At 41.5% G+C, this 19,190-nt stretch overlaps 2 protein-coding genes across 2 annotated transcripts in view; both read left to right on the top strand.

Moving 5' to 3' along the window:
- Positions 1 to 1,461: 1,461 nt before the first annotated feature.
- On the top strand, positions 1,462 to 8,815 carry sall4 (spalt-like transcription factor 4; the record flags this gene model as incomplete). The annotated part of the gene is made up of 4 exons (XM_083975278.1): positions 1,462 to 1,528; positions 4,114 to 6,666; positions 6,776 to 7,083; positions 8,360 to 8,815. The coding sequence occupies 4 exons, from the start codon at positions 1,462 to 1,464 to the stop codon at positions 8,813 to 8,815; spliced, it is 3,384 nt and encodes a 1,127-aa protein (XP_083831404.1).
- Positions 8,816 to 14,408: 5,593 nt separating this feature from the next.
- The window catches only part of atp9a (ATPase phospholipid transporting 9A), a 75,537-nt gene continuing 70,755 nt past the window's right edge, over positions 14,409 to 19,190 (top strand). Inside the window, exons 1-2 of the mRNA XM_083975279.1 lie at positions 14,409 to 14,586; positions 18,086 to 18,230. Of these exons, the coding sequence (XP_083831405.1) occupies positions 14,519 to 14,586; positions 18,086 to 18,230 (213 nt within the window). The 5' untranslated portion in view covers positions 14,409 to 14,518. The remainder of the gene's footprint in view (positions 14,587 to 18,085; positions 18,231 to 19,190) is intronic.

Raw genomic sequence — 19,190 nt, forward strand, 5'->3', positions numbered from 1 at the left:
CCCCTCAAAAAAACAAACAAATCTATAATAAAATGCTGAAGAAGTATTACTGTAGTAGCCTATCTACCATCTGTGTGTGTTTGTGTTATGATAACATTACCATGAAGTGACCTTCTTCCCTTTGCAACAGATGCACCACGTTTTCTCACGGGAACATGTGACATTACATGAAGCTGCTGCTGCTGCAGGAGGAGGAGGATGGAGATAGAAAACATGACATAAAACACATAAAACATCATTCTATTTTATTTAAATTCTTAATTCTATTTTTATCTCTCCCTTTTAACTATTTTTTGGTATCTTTATGTTTGCACCTGACACCAAGACGTTGGAAGAAGTTCCTCATGCTGTAAATTGACCTTTATACTGCTCTTGGCAATAAAAACAGTGATGAGTTTCACATGTAAAACCAAAACATAAGCACATGTGCATGAATCAGAATGGGATCGATTAGAAAAATAGACACTATGAACACTAATAAACAGACATCCCATGAACTTTGTCTGAAGAAATATCCCCCCAAAATCTATAAAACTCTGAAAAATATTGAAAAAACTTGAAAAATTCCACATGTTTTCTGTCTTAACAGTAAATTTAAAAGTTGAAATGTGCATATTGAGTCAAAATAAACAAGAAAAGGCAGGTGGTCTGGTTTCTGATCCTCTACAATATGCACTGTGGAAGAATTGAGACTTGAGACAAACATTTAGGAAACTGATAAACAGAGATTCTGTGAATATCCCCCCAAAGATCTATAAAAACATTATTTCTGTGGATTTTTGTGTATTAATGTGGAAGAATGGAGACTTTGCAAAACATTTAGGAACACGGAAAACTGATAAACTTTGATCCCATGAACTTTATAAGAGGAATATCCCCAATAAAGTTTATAAAAATGAAATGAAATGAATTAAAATATTGCGTTTGATTTCTCATCCTCTCCAATATGTTATGTTATTATGTTGAATCTAAACTTTTAAGACTGATTTGTTTGTCTATCACACATGTTTCACTGATTTCCTTTGACAATTTCTTTCTTTCTTCCGTTTTTTTTTTCTTTTTCTGACCCAGGATCAGCAGCAGCAGCAGCAGCAGCGATGAGTTGGGTGTTATTAACCCAGCCTCCATCCTGCTCTGCATCCACTCGCATGGCTCCTCCCGCCCCCTCCCTCCTCCCTCCCCCTCCTGCGCTCATCAATAGGAAAAGCCCCATGATTTGAATAATGTGTGAGCCACTTGGACTGGAGCCAATCAGCTGTCAGAGGACCGTGATAAATCGCAATGCATTATTGATAATAATAATTACGTTGACATGCGCATTTCTAGCCTCCTTCTTACTTGAGAGAGAGGGGCTAATTTTCCCCCTCAAGCAGAAGAATTTGTAGAGGAGAAGAAGGTCGAGGAAAGGAAGAAGGAAACAATCTGTTTGTATGTAACTCTGTAGCTCCTGATGGTTGAACCATGTCGAGGCGCAAACAAGCCAAACCGCAGCACATCAACTCCGACGAGCCTGGCTCGCTGGAAAATGGTAAGTTTTTACACCACTACGCACACACACAAACACACACATGTAGCCTCCTACAACGATACATGGAAGCGGACTATCCACAAAAAAAGAAAGAGAGAAGCTATCGATATTTGATGTGGAAAGTGGAAACTTTTTTTTTTTTTTTTGGACGGGGGGTCTGACCTTTTCCTTTTTAAAACATTGTTCCTCTCGCACTTTGACCTGTTGCGTTGAAACCAGTTGAGCCACAGGACGCAGACGTTTAAAAAGCTGATTTTAAACACAATGCAGGTGTTTCACAGGGCGATGCTTCAACACGCAACAATGTAAAGCTTCTATTTTTTGAGCATCTTCATCCTTTTATTTCGGAGTTGTAGTGTGATTTCCATGTCGGGTCCAGCAGCAGAGAGTTTCCTCTCCGTGTCGCTGCTTCATCGTGGTTTAAAAATAAAAAAGTTGAAAGTCTGTGAATCTCTTTGAACTTTCAGTTGTTTGAACCTGTTGGTGTTTTAGAAGCTACTTTGTGGACTAGTTGAGGAAGTTGTGTAGCAAAAGAGCGAGTGAACAGGCAACGTGTGTGTGTGCTTGGTGATGAATGAAATCAAAATGATAAACCACACACACAACTCAAATCATGAAACATCCACTTTTCCAATGAAATGGCTCATTAAAGTGCGCACGTATTGATCTGAAGATGGCGTTTAGAGTCGATATTGTTACAGTAGCCATTGTTGTAATTTTAATATATTTAATGTAATATGTGTTTATCTTTTTTTGAAATTATGATTTTTTTTTTTAGTGGGGTTTATTTGCGAAACTGCGCAGAAGTTGAAGTTTTTTTTGTCTTATTTTTTTAGGAAACAAAAGGTTCCAAAAACTGTCTGAAATGTGACTCTGGAGTAAGCTGACCTAAAGGCAATAAATCCCCCAGTTTAATGCATGACTGTTTCCTTTCGTACATATGTGGAGAGGTGGGGGATGGAGCCAGTGGCCTTTTTGTGGAGACTGGGTGGGGGTGCATGCGTTTTTTTTTTTGGTGTTGCCATATGCAAGCAAGTCCCAGCCCTGCAGTGAGTGGATAAGACCTCACCTTATAATTAGGGAAACTTTGGATAACCCGCTGTTTCGGGGGCAGGAGGAGGGGGCAGGGTGGGGCAGAGTGGGGGGTAATCAGGGTGTTTCGATGTGTATCTGCCACTGAGAACATGACTGTGTTATAAAATCTAACTTTTCTTGGTGTAGATTGAGTGTTTAGTCTGACCTCGTGTCATGTACCCCACTAAAGGTGATTGGATGCAGGTCATGCGCCGTCAAGTGGTAAAACCGAAGCGTTGCCTCCTCTTCTCTTTATTTTTTTGGTTTCATAATCGATAAATTGTGATTTGAATGTGAAACTCAGTGGTTAGTATTCTCAATCTGCACCATATGTGTCCAAATTTAATCCATCAATCTGGCTGCATCGCCAGGCTACAGTGTGTGGGTGGGTGGTTGCTGCTGAGCCATGCTTAGTGTTTCCTCATGGATCCAAATGTGATGCAGTTTGCAACTTTTTTTTCTTTCTTTCTCTTTTGTGTTACACCGCTTCAATGCCTCCTGGTGAGCAATTAACAAGTCCAACAGTTTCCTTGGGCAAATGCAAACAGGTGGTCTTCCCCCTTTTTTTTCTCCTTTGGGCATTAGCATTTAACAATACACCCAGTTGTGAAATGGCCTCTTGGTTAGCAGACAAATTAAAATGCACACTTGGAGCACTTATCAAGGCTTTCACAGGCTGTGAAAATACTTGAAGGTTAATCAACATTTGAGTACTGGCCTATTTCCTTTTGAGTCTGAGTTTTTTGCATTGTAAACCCACTCTTATCTGGACTGAGTGTAGATATCTAGTGCTTAATGAGGAGCAAACCTTTTGACTGGATTTTAGTCTGGGATCAGTCACCAGTTTTCCTCCACAAGTGATACTGGAAACTGATCTGATGTTTAGCAAGTGGTTGAGGGGGGGAGGCTTGTTTCAGAAACACAGTAATTTAATGCCCTGTGTCCCTTTTGTCTTTGTGGACATTGTTCTGACTGAGTAATGTCAAAAGGTAGATGATTGCCCTCTGCTGGCCCTGTGGACAATGGGCAAATTCAAATTCTTTTACAGCCCAGTGCAAGTGACCTAGTGGGAGGGGGCAAATTTCAAGAGGGACATTTTATTTTACAAGAGTATGCATCCCAACAAAACTCAAATCTAAAAAAGTTTTAAAGTTACTGTAAATTACAATGATTTCAAGATTTAAAATAAACACTCAAACACACACTAACAGTACTGCAGTTTTCTAAACATGCAATTCTGTCAAATATCATAATTGATTCTTTTTTTTTTTTAATTTAAATCATGTTAAACTGAAGCTGTTTTAAAACTGCCCATTTGAGTTATCTCAATGTAAATCAATTATTGAAGTCATATGGCCAGGTCATGGACACGACATTGTGTGCTCATTGTGTGTGCCTCTTTCAAATTCAAAACAACATAACTGACACTGAACAACATGAAATAAAATATGTATACTGTTAGAAATGAAAAGCGTTGATTTTTAAATCCTGTCATCTTCTTCTCGTTTCAGGGATTCTCCGAGACGATCAAGGCGAGGAGACCGGAGGCGATGTGAAGAGGTTCAGGATGGACGAGACCAAGGTCTGCAACAAGTGTTGTGCCGAATTCTTCGATGAAACCGAATTTCTTGAGCATGAGAAAAATTGCACTAAAAGTCAGCAAGTGGTCATCATGAAAGACGGAGATGGCAACGAGGTGCCCGAGGAATATTCGCATGGTTCGCCTGAAGGCCTCACCACCAGTGACCACGACGACAGCCAGTCCAGCAGTCATTCCCTAACGAATATCAACGCAGACCACCTGGACCGAACGGAGGAAGAGCTGAGCATGAACGCAGATGATTCGGGACACCAAGATCACACAGAGATGTCCGAGAGTCCGGAGATGAATTTCCACCACCCCTCGCCCAAAATGCAAGATTCAAACGTCACTCTTGAAACAATGGCGGACACTAAGGTCGCCGTCTCCCAACATTCGTCCAGTAAAGCGTCGTTGAACTCGTCCGAAGACGCCATGCATTCCATCCCGATGATCTTGGAGCAGCTGGTGTGTCTGCAGCAGCAGCAGCTACAGCAGATCCAGCTCACAGAACAGATCAGAATCCAGGTGGCCATGATGACTCCGCAGGGTCTTCAGTCGGCGGTCGGGGCAGCGATGGACCCTCTGAAAGCTCTCGGTGCACATCTGTCTCAACAGCTGTCTGCTGCAGCGGCTCTGATAGGCAAACGGACTGGCAGCCAGAGCCTTTCTATGGAGACGATGAAACAAGGTAAACTACCTCTGCCCGCTAGCATCCCTACCTCTCTGCCCGGAGGACTGGGGGCAGTAACCGCTAAAACAGACATTTTGAAGGGCATCCCAGATCTGGCCAGTCGTTTACCAGCACTACTGCCCCAGTCGCCGGGTATCATGGGCTTCTCCAGCACCTTCAACGGGCTCCAAGCGGGGATCGACTCCTCCAAAAAGGTGAAGGCGAAGATGCTGAGCCTACCGTCGGAATCAAAGAACGGCGGCGGCGGCAGCGGCGGCGACTCGCTCTACAAGCACAAGTGTAAATACTGCGGGAAGACCTTTGGCAACGACAGCGCTCTCCAGATTCACTTGCGCTCTCACACCGGCGAGCGGCCCTTCAAGTGTAACATTTGCGGAAACCGCTTCACGACCAAAGGAAACCTTAAAGTGCATTTCCAGAGGCACAGAGACAAGTATCCGAACATAGGCATGAACCCCCATCCTGTGCCAGAACACCTCGACAACATCGCCACCAGTAGCGGCATTCCCTTCGGCATGTCCGTGCCCATGGACGAGTCGAACATGATGGAAATGAAGCCCATTATCAGCCACCCTCCTCCTCCTCCTCCTGGCTTCCACCCATCATCCATCCCAGCATTCAAGACGACATTTGACGGCTTCGGAGGAGGAGACAACCCGTTTTCCCAGAGACCCTCCCCATCGACGAGCGACTGTTCTCCGTCTGTTCCCTCTAACGTGTTTGGCCACGAGACGGGACTCGATCCGACTCCTCCGAAGGATGCTAAAGACCTGCTGGGAGCGCTGCATCATATGAACGGGAACGGCCACCCGGGAGAACAGAGCTCGGGAACGGCAAAACTCCAGCAGATGGTGGACGGCCTGGAGAAGAGGACCAGCGACCCCAACGAGTGCGTGATCTGCCACCGGGTGCTCAGTTGCCAGAGCTCGCTCAAGATGCATTACCGCACGCACACCGGCGAGAGGCCCTACAAGTGCAAAATCTGCGGCCGTGCGTTCTCCACCAAGGGCAACCTCAAGGCCCACTACGGCGTGCACAGGGCCAACACCCCTCTGAAGATGCAGCACTCGTGTCCCATCTGCCAGAAGAAGTTCACCAACGCCGTGGTCCTGCAGCAGCACATTCGCATGCACATGGGCGGGCAAATCCCCAACACCCCGATGCCAGAAAACCAGTTTGAAGCAGCCGAAGCGATGGAGCCGTCTCTGCCGGACGACGAGAAGCCCATGGATACCAACGGGTTTGAAGCGAAAGTCGAGGAACACGACCAGGAGTTGTTGAACTTGCAGAAGCCAAACGAGACCTCAGACCCCCTCCCCCTCCCACTCCCACCTGCCTCTGAAGGACAACCAAAGAAGCTTGTTGCCCCCGTCGTCGCCCCCGTTGCCTTTTCCAGCCTGGACGTTTTGAAGAACCTCACCTCTGCTCTTGCACTGAAACGACAGAGCAGCACTGCCTCGGAGAGCGAGGGGACGTCCAAGGAATCCCCGTCGGCTCCCAGAGATCTCCCAGAATATCAGAACGGCCGCAGTCCTGCCATCTCCGACTCGGCCATGTCTTTTCACTCGTCCTCCCCCGTGAACAACCACCACCACCACAGCAGTAGCAGCATTAAATCTCCCGAGTCTGCTGTGGACGAATCGGCCGGGAGCGGGTCGAAATCTGAATCCGAGGGCGGCGCTCTGGACGGCATTGAGTCAGGTGGAGCCCTCGACCTCACGGCGTCCAGCAGCTTCACGCCCAAACCCATCAAAGAAGAACCTGGCCTCCCCTTCACAAATGGAGACTATGGTGAGTTTTTATTATTATCAATGTTTATATAAATATATTTTAAAGGCAGTCAAGTCGCTGAAGTTGATTGGGTTTAAAAATAATTCTCTTCTCCTCCATGTGTCCACAGTTCATAGCAACATGTCGTTCATGAGGCTACCTCCGAGTCTGGCCAGTTTGGAGATGAAGCTCCCTCAAGAGAATCCGTTGGGTCCTCACGGTCTGTTCAGCTCCCACATGCCTCAGGGAACGACCGTGAGCAACCCCTCCATCTCCTCCGCGCCTCGACGATCATCCAAGCAGCACGTGTGCAACGCCTGCGGCAAGAACTTCTCATCTGCTAGTGCCTTGCAGATCCACGAGCGCACGCACACGGGGGAGAAGCCCTTCGGCTGCCACATCTGCGGCAGAGCGTTCACCACCAAGGGAAATCTAAAGGTGAGAAACCACCGTCTCCAAACGTGCTGAATAGATTTCCATGGGAATTAACAGGACTATATGGGAATGAATGGGAATAAATCCAAAATTTACAAAATTGAAGTTTGGCCTTTAACAGGGAACTTGAATATAGTTTAAAAATATATTGCAGCATAATCTTGGCTGAAACAACCAGATTTAATGCAAGTCCACTTGAATATCTACATGCTATTCCTCCATCACATGCACAGATGATTTCCACACTGTTGGTGGTCATTTTACTTTTTAATTCTGTGGGGGTGGGGGTTCTGGGGGATAATATTTTACTCAACATTCATATTTTTGTTGTTCAGTAAAATAACTGATTGTTCATACAAGAATTAACACTTGATAAAGTTCTACGCACAAATAAATCTGTTGAAATGTCATGTTTTTTAATTGCATTATTTTACATGGATGTCTGCTTATGATAAAACAAAAATATTTACATGATGCAGTTTGTTTAAATTACCTAAAATTTCCAGTTAATTCACATAAATTCCCAATAATTCCCATGGAAAGTTTCCAATTTGGAATATTTCCAAAATTCCCTGGCTTAAAGGGACAGTTCACCCAAAATTGAAATTGCACTCATTATCTACTCCCCCTCATGTGGACTAAGGGCTGGGAGAAGTTTCAGAGTCCTCCGTGGCTTCTCTGAGTTACAGGGGGTCTCGGCGTAGCAGTGCATGTCCATATAACGGTTGCAAATGGATACCAACTGTCTTCGTAACAAAAAGACACACCAACAAACATCCAAATACCTCCATGCTGCTCGTATGTAATGTCCCTCTTGTATTGAAGCCCCGAAATGCGAACTTGTCCCGAGAAGCTTCTGCTACAAAACAAGCTTGAAATATAGACTTATTAATTTTTTTCGGGACAATTTCACATTTTGGGGCTTCAATACAAGAGGGACATTACATACGAGCAGCATGGAGGTATTTGGATGTTTTTTGGTGTGTCTTTTTGTTACGAAGACAGCTGGTATCCATTTGCAACCGTCATATGGACATGCACTGCTACGCCGAGACCCCCTGTAACTCAGAGAAGCCACGGAGGACTCTGAAACTTCTCCCAGCCCTTAGTCCACATGAGGGGGAGTAGATAGATAATTGAGTGAAATTTCAATTTTGGGTGTAAACTATCCCTTTAACTTCCCATGGAAACGGAAATATACTGTAAATTTTCCACCCCATTTGCAGCCCTAATCAAGTTTTTTAGCTGAGATTTTAATTGCCACCATCTTGTTTTTCAGGTGCACATCGGCACTCACATGTGGAACACCTCGTCGCGGCGCGGCCAGCGTCTCTCTCTGGACAACCCCATGGCGCTGATGGCGATGAGCGCCGAGGCCAAGCTGCTGCCGGAGCTCATGCAGGCGGCGCCCAAAGAGCTGGGCTCCCCGCCGCCGTCGGTGAACTTTGACCCGTCCCTGTGGAACCAGTACGCCGCCGCGGCCGCCTTCAGTGGCGGCCTGACCATGAAGACCAACGAGATCTCCGTCATCCAGGGCGGCGGCATCCCGTTGCCGGGGAGCCCCGCCGGCGGGCCGCTCATCGGCTCCACCGGCGGCCTCATGAAGATGGACGGCTCGCACTCCGGCCTTCCCGCCGCCTCCGTGGCGGAGATCGAGAAGAACAGCTCGGACAGCGGTGTGCCAAAATCCCAGTTCCCACATTTCATGGAGGAGGGTAAAATTGCAGTTAACTAGGTTTCCTTTTTGGGGCCACCTGCCAGTTTTTTGAATGTCTCCTTTTTTTTGTTTTTGAATGAGGTACAATCAACTTTCAGAGAAAACCTTGTAGAGTTCTGCTTAGATTGGTTGAATTTTTCCAGTAACTACATTGCGACTGTCTCTCTCCTCCTGATCTGAACGATTCAAGTGTTATTTTTTTAGTTGAACCTGATATAACTACTGTAGTTGTATTTTATTTTATATAAATATATATGCGGGTATTTTTTTCCTGTGACTTTTTTTGTTTTGCTGTCTATCCAGAAGTTTGAATGTATAACTTACTTGAAACTGCTTTAATTCAGACTTGTCTCCTTGATACTGAAGGATTTTTGACTTTAATAGGAAACGTTTCAGGGCATGACACAATGTCTCAGTGTTCGGAAATAATGGCGTAGTTAACCATATGTGTCTATAATGACTACTTCTCCCTCCTATGGTGTGCCATAGATTTTAAGACATTGTTCATTTTTTGTAGTGGTAAATGTCATTATCATGTCTCATTTTGAAGGGGCTATTTGATCAGACTGGCAGATTATTCTTGTGTCTTGTCTGTTAAAGCAAGTCGCAACAGTTGAGTCATCAGTTTTGGAAAATGCAGATTACAAAATAGGCGTTGCATCTTTTTGGGTTGCATTTCACGCTACGATATACAACAGTTAATGACTCGAACCTTTTTGACTCAGAAGTGCCTAATCTGAACTTTGGTGTTGCTGTTGTCTTTCACTGCACCATTAGGTTGTTATGAAGGCTCTGTTAGACTGATTAAATTAGTGTGTTGTATAGTGTAGGACGGCATGTATCTCATAGTTTCAGTTGAACATAAACACATACATACTCCACTTGTAAATCTGCAGAGTCAAATTTAGTTGGCTGAGCTCTAAAAGCTATTAAATGCTTAATGTTCTCATGCCTGCACTTTATTTCAGTTCAATCTACTTCTTCTTTTTTTTATAGTTGCATTTCAATTTCACTGCTCTTTTTTTATTGTGATGGCTAAAATGTGGGGGAAAAGGGGCAAATCAACAATTTTGTCAACTTTTACCCGACTGCCATTTGATTTCATTTAAAAACAACCATTTATAGCAACTGTCAGACGTACCAGCTTGTAGCATCATTAATTTATTTATAATACACAAAATGCTTGAGTTTAGGGGGTAAGTTCTACCTCGTGTTTATTTTTATTTTTATTTTATTTTATTTTCGTTAATTCTTAGCTGTCCTCTGTGCCCCCTACTCTCAATGCAATGTTTCTATATATTTTCTGATACATTCGTGAGCATGCGATAAAGATTTGTCATTCTCAACCTGCTGAGTTGGAACAGTACTGAATGTATCACTGGACACTTTACACAACTCAGAACGGTCAAGAGTACTTCGTAGGCCCCCTGCTGTACATTCCTTATCGATATGCATTTGCCAAGTTGTGCCTTTCTTTAGCAAACCATGTCAAAACTGCTTTCAAGTTGTCTCTACAATTCAAGTAATGTTGAGCCAATTTGGCCTGTTTACAATGTAAATGTAAATGTTCTTTTGTTTTTGTTCGTTGTTTTTTTTTCTCCCCCAAATGTTTCCTTCTCCTAAATGTTTTCTGATTTTTGAGAAATAAAATCAGGGTGACTTTTTCAATAATTAGTTTTCCTGTCATTGTTGGAGCCACTTAACATCTTATTCTCTATATTCTCTGCCAGCAGCACAGAACACTTTGTATATTAAATCCTTCATGTAGGCCAGTTCACCTTCAGATGACTCAAGACTTTCTGTTCTTGCCACTCACCTCTTTGCTATTTTGCATCCTCAGCACAAAACATATTTGCATCCACAACTGAAACATCCTCTCCAGTCATGCATGACAACAATCTATTTTAAATCAATTATGCAGTGGCCTTTCGCTTTCCATGTCTAGCATGATGAAATACATAGCTATCATTGTATCAACAGCCAATGAGAGGAACTGAGATCACTTTAAACTTAATTCAGTGGTACGTTTTGATACAACTTTGATTTGATGCATTCATGGACAACATAAAAAAGAACAAAATATGAATTACAGTAATGCAAATGACAAAGTTTGATGCATAAAATTGAAGCATCACAGTGGACTAGTGGTGGTGGTGGTGGTGACTGTTGCTGTGCTGCTGTTACATCGGTCTTAGGTTAAAGCTGTGGCATGCAAATTCAGGTCACTGTGGCCATTTCTAATAAAACAATGTTGTTTTTTTGCTACAGTAGTGTACATTCACCCAGCGATCCCTTTTTCCACTTCCTCAGCTGCAAATCCTCAAACCTGTTTTTATACTGTACCTCTGCTTATAAACACCTGTCTGCAGTCTTTTACTGAGACTTCTGAGACTTTTCACTGGACTGAGTTGTAACTGTTAATGTTTCTACACCTCATTTGACATTCACAGAGAACTAGAAATTAAAAATTAGATTTTACACAACCCCAATACTAGTGCTTTAAAAATAACATCTCATGCAGCTGCATCAGATTATGTATCTTGGATCACTCAGTGACAGTGATGATGAAGATGTGCTCGATCATATGAATTATCATCTTTCATGTGCTTAAATCTAGCCAGAATTTGAATGTAGTTTGTTGTGGTTCAAACTATGTTATAAAAATGTTGGGTAGTTCAAAAACTCGTTGTTTTACTTCTTTTTCCTGTCAATACTTTTCTAATAACTGATTTTGGGGAATATGTAATTTAATATTTTCCAGTACATGAACTGCGGAGGCTTCAAATCCCAGAATATTTTTGCTCAGGTCTGACATGTGCAGGTCAATAGTGAACAAAACATTTCATCCATATGTCACATTATATACAGTATCTTAGTGTAAATATAAATGTAACACTGTGAATTTGAAACACTCAAGTGTAAATACCTCAGATTGTACTGAAGTGCAGCGTGTTAGGAGGAAAAAAAACATTGTATATGATGACACATTTTGCAAAAGCATTGCTGCTTTAATCGTGTAAATACTTACACCCAGTTAAACTGTATCATATATTAAAATCTGGTGTTTATTCAGGCTCTGGAGGATGTGTGGCTCACAGGAAACTGGTCATTACCTCCTCTGTTTGGGCCTGTCCAAAAGGAAATACTGTCTAGCATTAGATTTATCAGAGATGGCAATCATGATTGAGACAATTTAAATGGGATAAACTCTTTATTTTGGCTCATACATTCAACATCTGTAAGCATTAAAAGAAAACACTTGTTTGGACTACTAAGTATAGCAATTATACAGAAAAAGGCTTAAACCAGACTCCCCATCATAGAGGATTGATATGATATTATTCTATGAAATATTTATGTTTATATTAAATATTTAGCATGGAAAGCATCACTTTTTCCATGAGGCCTCAGGAGATCTGGGAGGAATGGAAGATGTACATCTCCATGAGACACCTCCTTTCTTTTATCTAAGCCTGTTTATTTGATTAATTTGTAATAATTTATCAAGTTTTATTGTCAATTATTCTGCTCATTCTTTTTATATGCATGGAGATGTGTGAATAGGTGCAAAAACATACCAAACTAACATATTATTGTTGGTTCTGTAGCCTGTATTCACTGCAAAAACTCAAATATCTTACCAAGAATATTTGTCTTATTTCTAGTCAAAACAAATCTCATTATACTTAAAATAAGAAACATCACATAAAAAGTAGCTTGTTCAAGCATATTTTTCACAAATAAGTACTAGTCTGATAGTGGAACAAGTTTTTCTTTCTTATTACAAGCACAAAAAACTTGCTTTCACTGGCAGATTTTTCTAGCCTACTTATTTCAAATGAATATTTGTTTGAAACAAGTGAATACATAAAAAGTACCTTGTTTCTACTAGTTCTTACTTCTTTCAAGCTGATTTTCACTTGAAATGAGTAGTAAAATCTGATAGTGGAGCAAGTTTTCTTTCACTGGCAGATTTTTCTACTTATTTCAAGTGAATATTTGTTTGAAACAAGTGAAAATTATCTTAAAACAAGTTAATTTTTAGGTGATGAATCTTATTTTAAGTGGAAAGAGATTAGTTTTGATTATAAATGAGACATTTTGACAAGAAAAAGGACAAATATTGGAAAGATTTTGAGTTTTTGCAGTAGCCTACTTGCTCAATAAATAAATAACAGTGTTGTCACATCCTGGTGTAGCCTTTGTAGGTCAGTGGACGGAGCTGAGGTGTGCTGCTTGCTAAACTGGTGATGTGTGAATGCTAGTGCCAAAAAAAACATACAAAACTAACATATTATTGTTGGTTCTGTAGCCCGTATTCACTGCAAAAACTCAAATATCTTACCAAGAATATTTGTCTTATTTCTAGTCAAAATGTAATTTCTAGTCAAAACAAATCTCAATAAGAAACATCACATTAAAAGTAGCTTGTTTCTACTAGTTTTTTTTTTACTTTTTTCAAGCATATTTTCACTTGAAATTAGTAGAAAAATCTGATAGTGGAGCAAGTTTGCTTTCACTGGCAGATTTTTCTACTTATTTCAAGTGAATATTTGTTTGAAAAAAGAGAAAATTATCTAAAAAGAAGTTGATTTTTAAGGTGATGAGTCTTATTTTAAATGGAAAGAGATACGTTTTGACTAGAAATGAGACATTTTGACAAGAAAAAGGACAAATATTCTTGGAAAGATTTTGAGTTTTTGCACTTGCTCAATAAATAAATAAATAACACAGTGTTGTCACATCCTGGTGTAGCCTATCTCAATAAGAAACACCACATAAAAAGCAGCTTGTTTCTACTAGTTTTTACTTCTTTCAAGCATATTTTCACTTGAAATGAGTAGTAAAATCTGATAGTGGAGCAAGTTTGCTTTCACTGGCAGATTTTTCTACTTATTTCAAGTGAATATTTGTTTGAAACAAGTAAAAATGATCTTAAAACAAGTTAATTTTTTTAGGTGATGAGTCTTATTTCAAGTGGGAAGAGATTAGTTTTGACTAGAAATGAGACATTTTGACAAGAAAAAGGACAAATATTCTTAGAAAGATTTTGAGTTTTTGCACTTGCTCAATAAATAAATAAATAACAGTGTTGTCACATATCCTGGTGTAGCCTATCTCAATAAGAAACACCACATAAAAAGTACCTTGTTTCTACTAGTTTTTACTTCTTTCAAGCATATTTTCACTTGAAATGAGTAGAAAAAATCTGATAGTGGAGCAAGTTTGCTTTCAGTGGCAGATTTTTCTACTTATTTCAAGTGAATATTTGTTTGAAACAAGTGAAAATTAACTAAAAAGAAGTAGACTTTTAGGTGATGAGTCTTATTTTAAGTGGAAAGAGATTAGTTTTGACTAGAAATTAGATATTAGAAATGAGACAAATAGGCCTAATTGCTCAATAAATAAATAAATAATAGGACAGTGTTGTCACATCCTGGTATAGCGTTAGACTATGTAGGTCAGTGAGGTGTGTTTGCTGCTGCAGGCACCGCTGAGCCGCGGACTTTTGGACCGGCTGGGAGTGACTGACTGACGGACTGTGACCTACTGACTGACTGACTGGCTGTCAGACAGCAGCAGCTGCGGAAGCCGGAAGCCTAGTCCGCCCCATCACCGCCGCCTCACAGCCGCCTCACAGCGCTCCTCCGCCCGCTGCGACCGAAGAGCGGACTGCCTGGCTGCCTGGCTGTCTGGGCCTCGGCCTGCCGCGGGAATAACATGACCGACAACATCCCTCTGCAGCCGGTCAGACGGCCCAAGAGAACCGACAGTAAAAACAGAAATGGGTAAGAAAGAAAAAAGAAGGAGGAAAGGAAGGAGCGATGTTTGTACCAGAGGAGGCGGAGGAGGAGGAGGAGGATCTATGGACGGTGACTAGCAAAGCGGTGGAGGGGTTTAACGTTTATGGGGTGGAGAATTAGCGGTTAGCAGAGAGAGGGGAAGAGAAAAGCATGCAAAAGATAAACAGAAATACACACATTGTTTAGCTATTATTGTATCCCCGTAATAAATAGGGGCTAACTAGTAGCGTTAGCAGCAGGTATGAGACATCCTTGTTCCGGGGTGCAGCAGCAGCAGCAGCAGCCGGAGCAAGTGCATCTCACGCCCATGATGTCAATATTTGCTCGGTTAGGAGGACCAGAGAGAGAGAAACTAGGCAGGAATGATAGATAACAGCCCCAGAATCTAAAGTATTACACCCGAATTAAACTGCAGGCTCAATGCTAGTCTGTACTGTTGTTTTGCATGGACATTAAAAAGGGGAAAGGCCTCATATAGTAGCCTATGTGATGATGGTGATGATGGAGCTGAAAGCTGAAAGCCATCCAACATCCAACTGTGATGTCACCTCCTCTAATAAATAAACACCCAGAGCAAACACCCAGCTGCTATAGACATGAGCTGTAACAATGGAGGAAGACTAGGTGTGTTTCTTTATAGACAGCTGGAGATAAAGCAGAATATGAATGAATGCACATGCACAATCTCAAAGGAATTTTAAATCGAAAGCAACTGAACCGATGAAGCCTCTTGGATGAGAGGTGAAACGTCTTCCTAGACAAATAGCTAACCAAGTCCAGTTGCTTTCGATTTAAAATTCCTTTGAGATACTATGACCTGGACAAATGAGAATATGCACAGGCCCAACATGCACAATATGTAGGTGTATGAGGGCATGGACTGAATTCTGCTTATTCATGTTCAGTCAGTCGGATGAACAGCAGCTGATCTGACATGTCAGGGTGGATCATAACAAAACACAAGATTAGATTTTAATTTTATATAATGTTATTTTCTATAATATGAGCTCGTAGTAGCTAGTAAGAATAGAAATGGCCCAGGGATGGATTCCTTAGGAACACCATATTATTTTTGTAAATATAACAGAAGAATGAACGATTTTCACTTCTCTTTGCAGCTTTTATATGAATTCAATTGTTTTCAAGCAAATTTCCATCAGTACGATAAATAGTAATAAATAGTAATGTTGGGACTTTATTCCCACACTGTACAGCCTACCCATGACACAATACGTTTAGTGATGGGGCCATTCAATAATATTCTTCTATGTTTAATATATCATGAAAGTCTACCAACAGATATTTGCTTGGACACACGTTATTTCAGGTTGTACATTTTGGACAAAATAAGACATCTGAATGTGTCTTTTTTAGTTTTGGGGGATCTTAAATGGTCATTTTAAGTTTTACTTTTATTTATTTTGTAGAAATAAAACACAGATTAGTGCAGTGAGCTGTCACTATGTCATAGTCTTAGATACTTGATCACCTGTGAAGCTCTTAAGCAGATTGTAGCAGACATTTGTACTTGCGTAGGTGTTACTAATAACATTAAAGATGGCTGGCACAGTGAGGCAGCATGAAGCCTAGAAACTCAAAGATGCTGAATGGACTCGAGTCATTATATCGTTTATGCTTTTCCTGTCTGTTTAAAGAGAAAAACCCTCCTGTCATTAGTTGTACTATACTGCTCAGCTCAGTCTTTGAGAGACTGCTACAGCAAAAACTCAAAATCTTTCCAAGAACATTTGTCTTATTGTCTCATTTCTAGTCAAAACTAATCTCTTTCCACTTAAACTAAGACTCATCACCTAAAAATTAACTTGTTTTTAGATCATTTTCACTTGAAATAAGTAGAAAAATCTGCCAGTGAAAGCAAAACTTGCTCCACTATCAGATTTTTCTACATATTTCAAATGAAAATAGGCTTGAAAGGAGTAAAAAGTGTCTAAAAACAAGCTACTTTTTTAATGTGACGAGTCTTATTTTAAGTAGAATGAGATTTGTTTTGACTAGAAATGACATTTTGACTAGAAATAAGACAAATATTTTGCATTTTTGCAGTGTGGGTGGGTTCCACAAACAGGAAGGTGAGGATTAGCTTACTCATGATGAGCAGAGGCCAGAAGTGGTTTTACAGTGACTGAGCTCAGTCTAATGCAGAGCTGCGTTTGACCTCATGCATCCTCTGCAGCGTTTCTCACACAGAAGCCTATAATATATAAATTAACTTCAGACCGACTGTGAGGAGTGAATATAGTTTCTGTCTCACCAGTATTACCTCTTTACTGCTATCTCTCTCTCTGGATTAAACCACTTTGCCTGCAGCTGATAGAAGCTGAATATTTGTCACGTCTGTATTTTGTTGTCCAGTCATGAGTTTTATAACCTACATCGGTCTGTTGTTAAAGGGATAGTTCAACATTTTGGCAAATTGGCCCATTGCCATAACCCCTATAGTCATAGCAGTAGGTTCGTTACCTTTAATTGTCGGTGCAAGTTATTTTTAGAACGGCGGAGCAGAGCCGTGAGCTGCTCAGAGCTACGCTATGGAGGCTAAAGGAATTTCTTGGTTTCCCTCATCAAACTCATCAAATACACAATCCAACAACTCCAAAACGCTTTCGTGGACAAGTTGTGACCTGCACATTCACCACGCTATGAGATAATAACACAACGTTACCAGACAGAGTTGTTTTCGAGGTAAATACAGGGCAAATGCAGAGTCTGCTTGCTGAAAAACTGTCCCTGAAGGCAACGCGCATCAGCGGTTTTGCATGTATTTCCCTCTAAAACAACTCTGTCTCATAACGTTGTGTTATTATCTCATAGCGTGGTGAATGTGCAGGTCACAACTTGTCCACCAGAGCGTTGTGGAGTTGTTGGATTGTGTATTTGATGAGTTTGATGAGGAAAAAAACAAGAAATCCCATAATGAGCCTCCGTAGCGTAGCTCTGAGCAGCTCACGGCTCTGCTCCGCCGTTCTAAAAACAGCTTGCACCGACAATTAAAGGTAACGAACCTACTGCTATGACTATAGGGATTATGGCAATGGGCCAATTTGCCAAAATGTTGAACTATCCCTTTAATAACAAGGTCACCGGGCTCTCGGTTGATTGATAGGAAGTGTTTTGTTTTGTTTTGGTGGAGTGAAGGGAGTGGCCGTTCCTCTTCCAGATAGAGTTAAAAATTTATTTCATGCTTCACGCTCTTTCTCTCTCGACTCCACGGTCGTGGATCCGTGGATCTCAGCCTCTAATGTCTGATGTTGAGGTTTTGTAGCTACACTAAGCAACTCATTAACAAAGAGACGTGAGAGGAAATTCATTAAAGACGGACGGAGCTCCTTTCTCTCACAGCTACAGGATGTGTTTTAAGTTGAAATAATCTCATTAAATCCACAAAATTATAAATTATTAACATAATAATGAATGTTTTTAACCGTGTGTGTGTGTGTGTGTGTGTGTGTGTGTGCGTGGCCAGGTGCTGCCCGTGGTCGCGGTGCTGTGGGATGGGAGACTTCCGCCCCCGCACCGTGTGGCTGGGCCACCCGGAGAAGAGGGAGCAGAGGTATCCCCGGAACGTCATCAACAACCAGAAGTACAACTTCTTCACCTTCCTGCCGGCGGTGAGTGTCAGCCACGGGTCACTCCTCCTCCTCCTCCTCCTCCTCTCTTAACCCCACCCCACAAAAAACCCCACAGCCCACCTTTGTTGAGCCTGGTTCTTTGTCATCTTGTTGGACGTATCTTCAGGGATTCATAGTAGATACGAGTGGCTAGAAAACGTATGTGAACCTTTGGAATTTCTTAGTTTTCTGCATTAATTGGTCGTTTAATTTGATGTGATCTACATAAGTCACAAGTACAATGTGCTTAACCTAATACCACACAAACAATTATAATATTTCATGTTTTTTTGGAACATACGTATCTATTAAAGGGATAGTTCACCCAAAATTCAAATTTCACTCATTATCTCCTCCCCCTCATGTGGACTAATGGCTGGGAGAAGTTTCAGAGTCCTCCGTGGCTTCTCTGAGTTACAGGGGGTCTCGGCGTAGCAGTGCATGTCCATATAACGGTTGCAAATGGATACCAACTGTCTTCGTAACAAAAAGACACACCAAAAAACATCCAAATACCTCCATGCTGCTCGTATGTAATGTCCCTCTTGTATGGAAGCCCCAACATGAGAAATTGTTCCAAAAATAATTAAATATGTCTGTATTTTAAGCTTGTTTGTAGCGGAAGCTCCCAGTGTCTCAGTTCACTGCTCTTCCTGTGTCAGTGCAAATCTTGTGTGATTTGCACTGACCAGCGGAACAATTTCTCATGTCGGGGCTTCAATATAGACTTTATAAACATCAGAGTAGTCACAACTGTGATATAGTGACGTGAAAATGTGACATAAAGCTAAAAACTCGTCCGTATTGTTCTCATTAAAATTACGTGATGATTATAAATAAAGTCATCACGGCCGATGTCTATCAACCAGTCTATGCTATCAACAATACAGTAACGGTGGAATGGAGCGTCATGGCGACACCCAGCGTCATTCTCCGGAAAGTGGTGGATTAACGCTGGCT

The sequence above is a fragment of the Trachurus trachurus genome (genome assembly GCF_905171665.1).
Source record: "Trachurus trachurus genome assembly, chromosome: 7".
In the NCBI taxonomy this organism is placed as follows: Eukaryota; Metazoa; Chordata; class Actinopteri; order Carangiformes; family Carangidae; genus Trachurus; species Trachurus trachurus.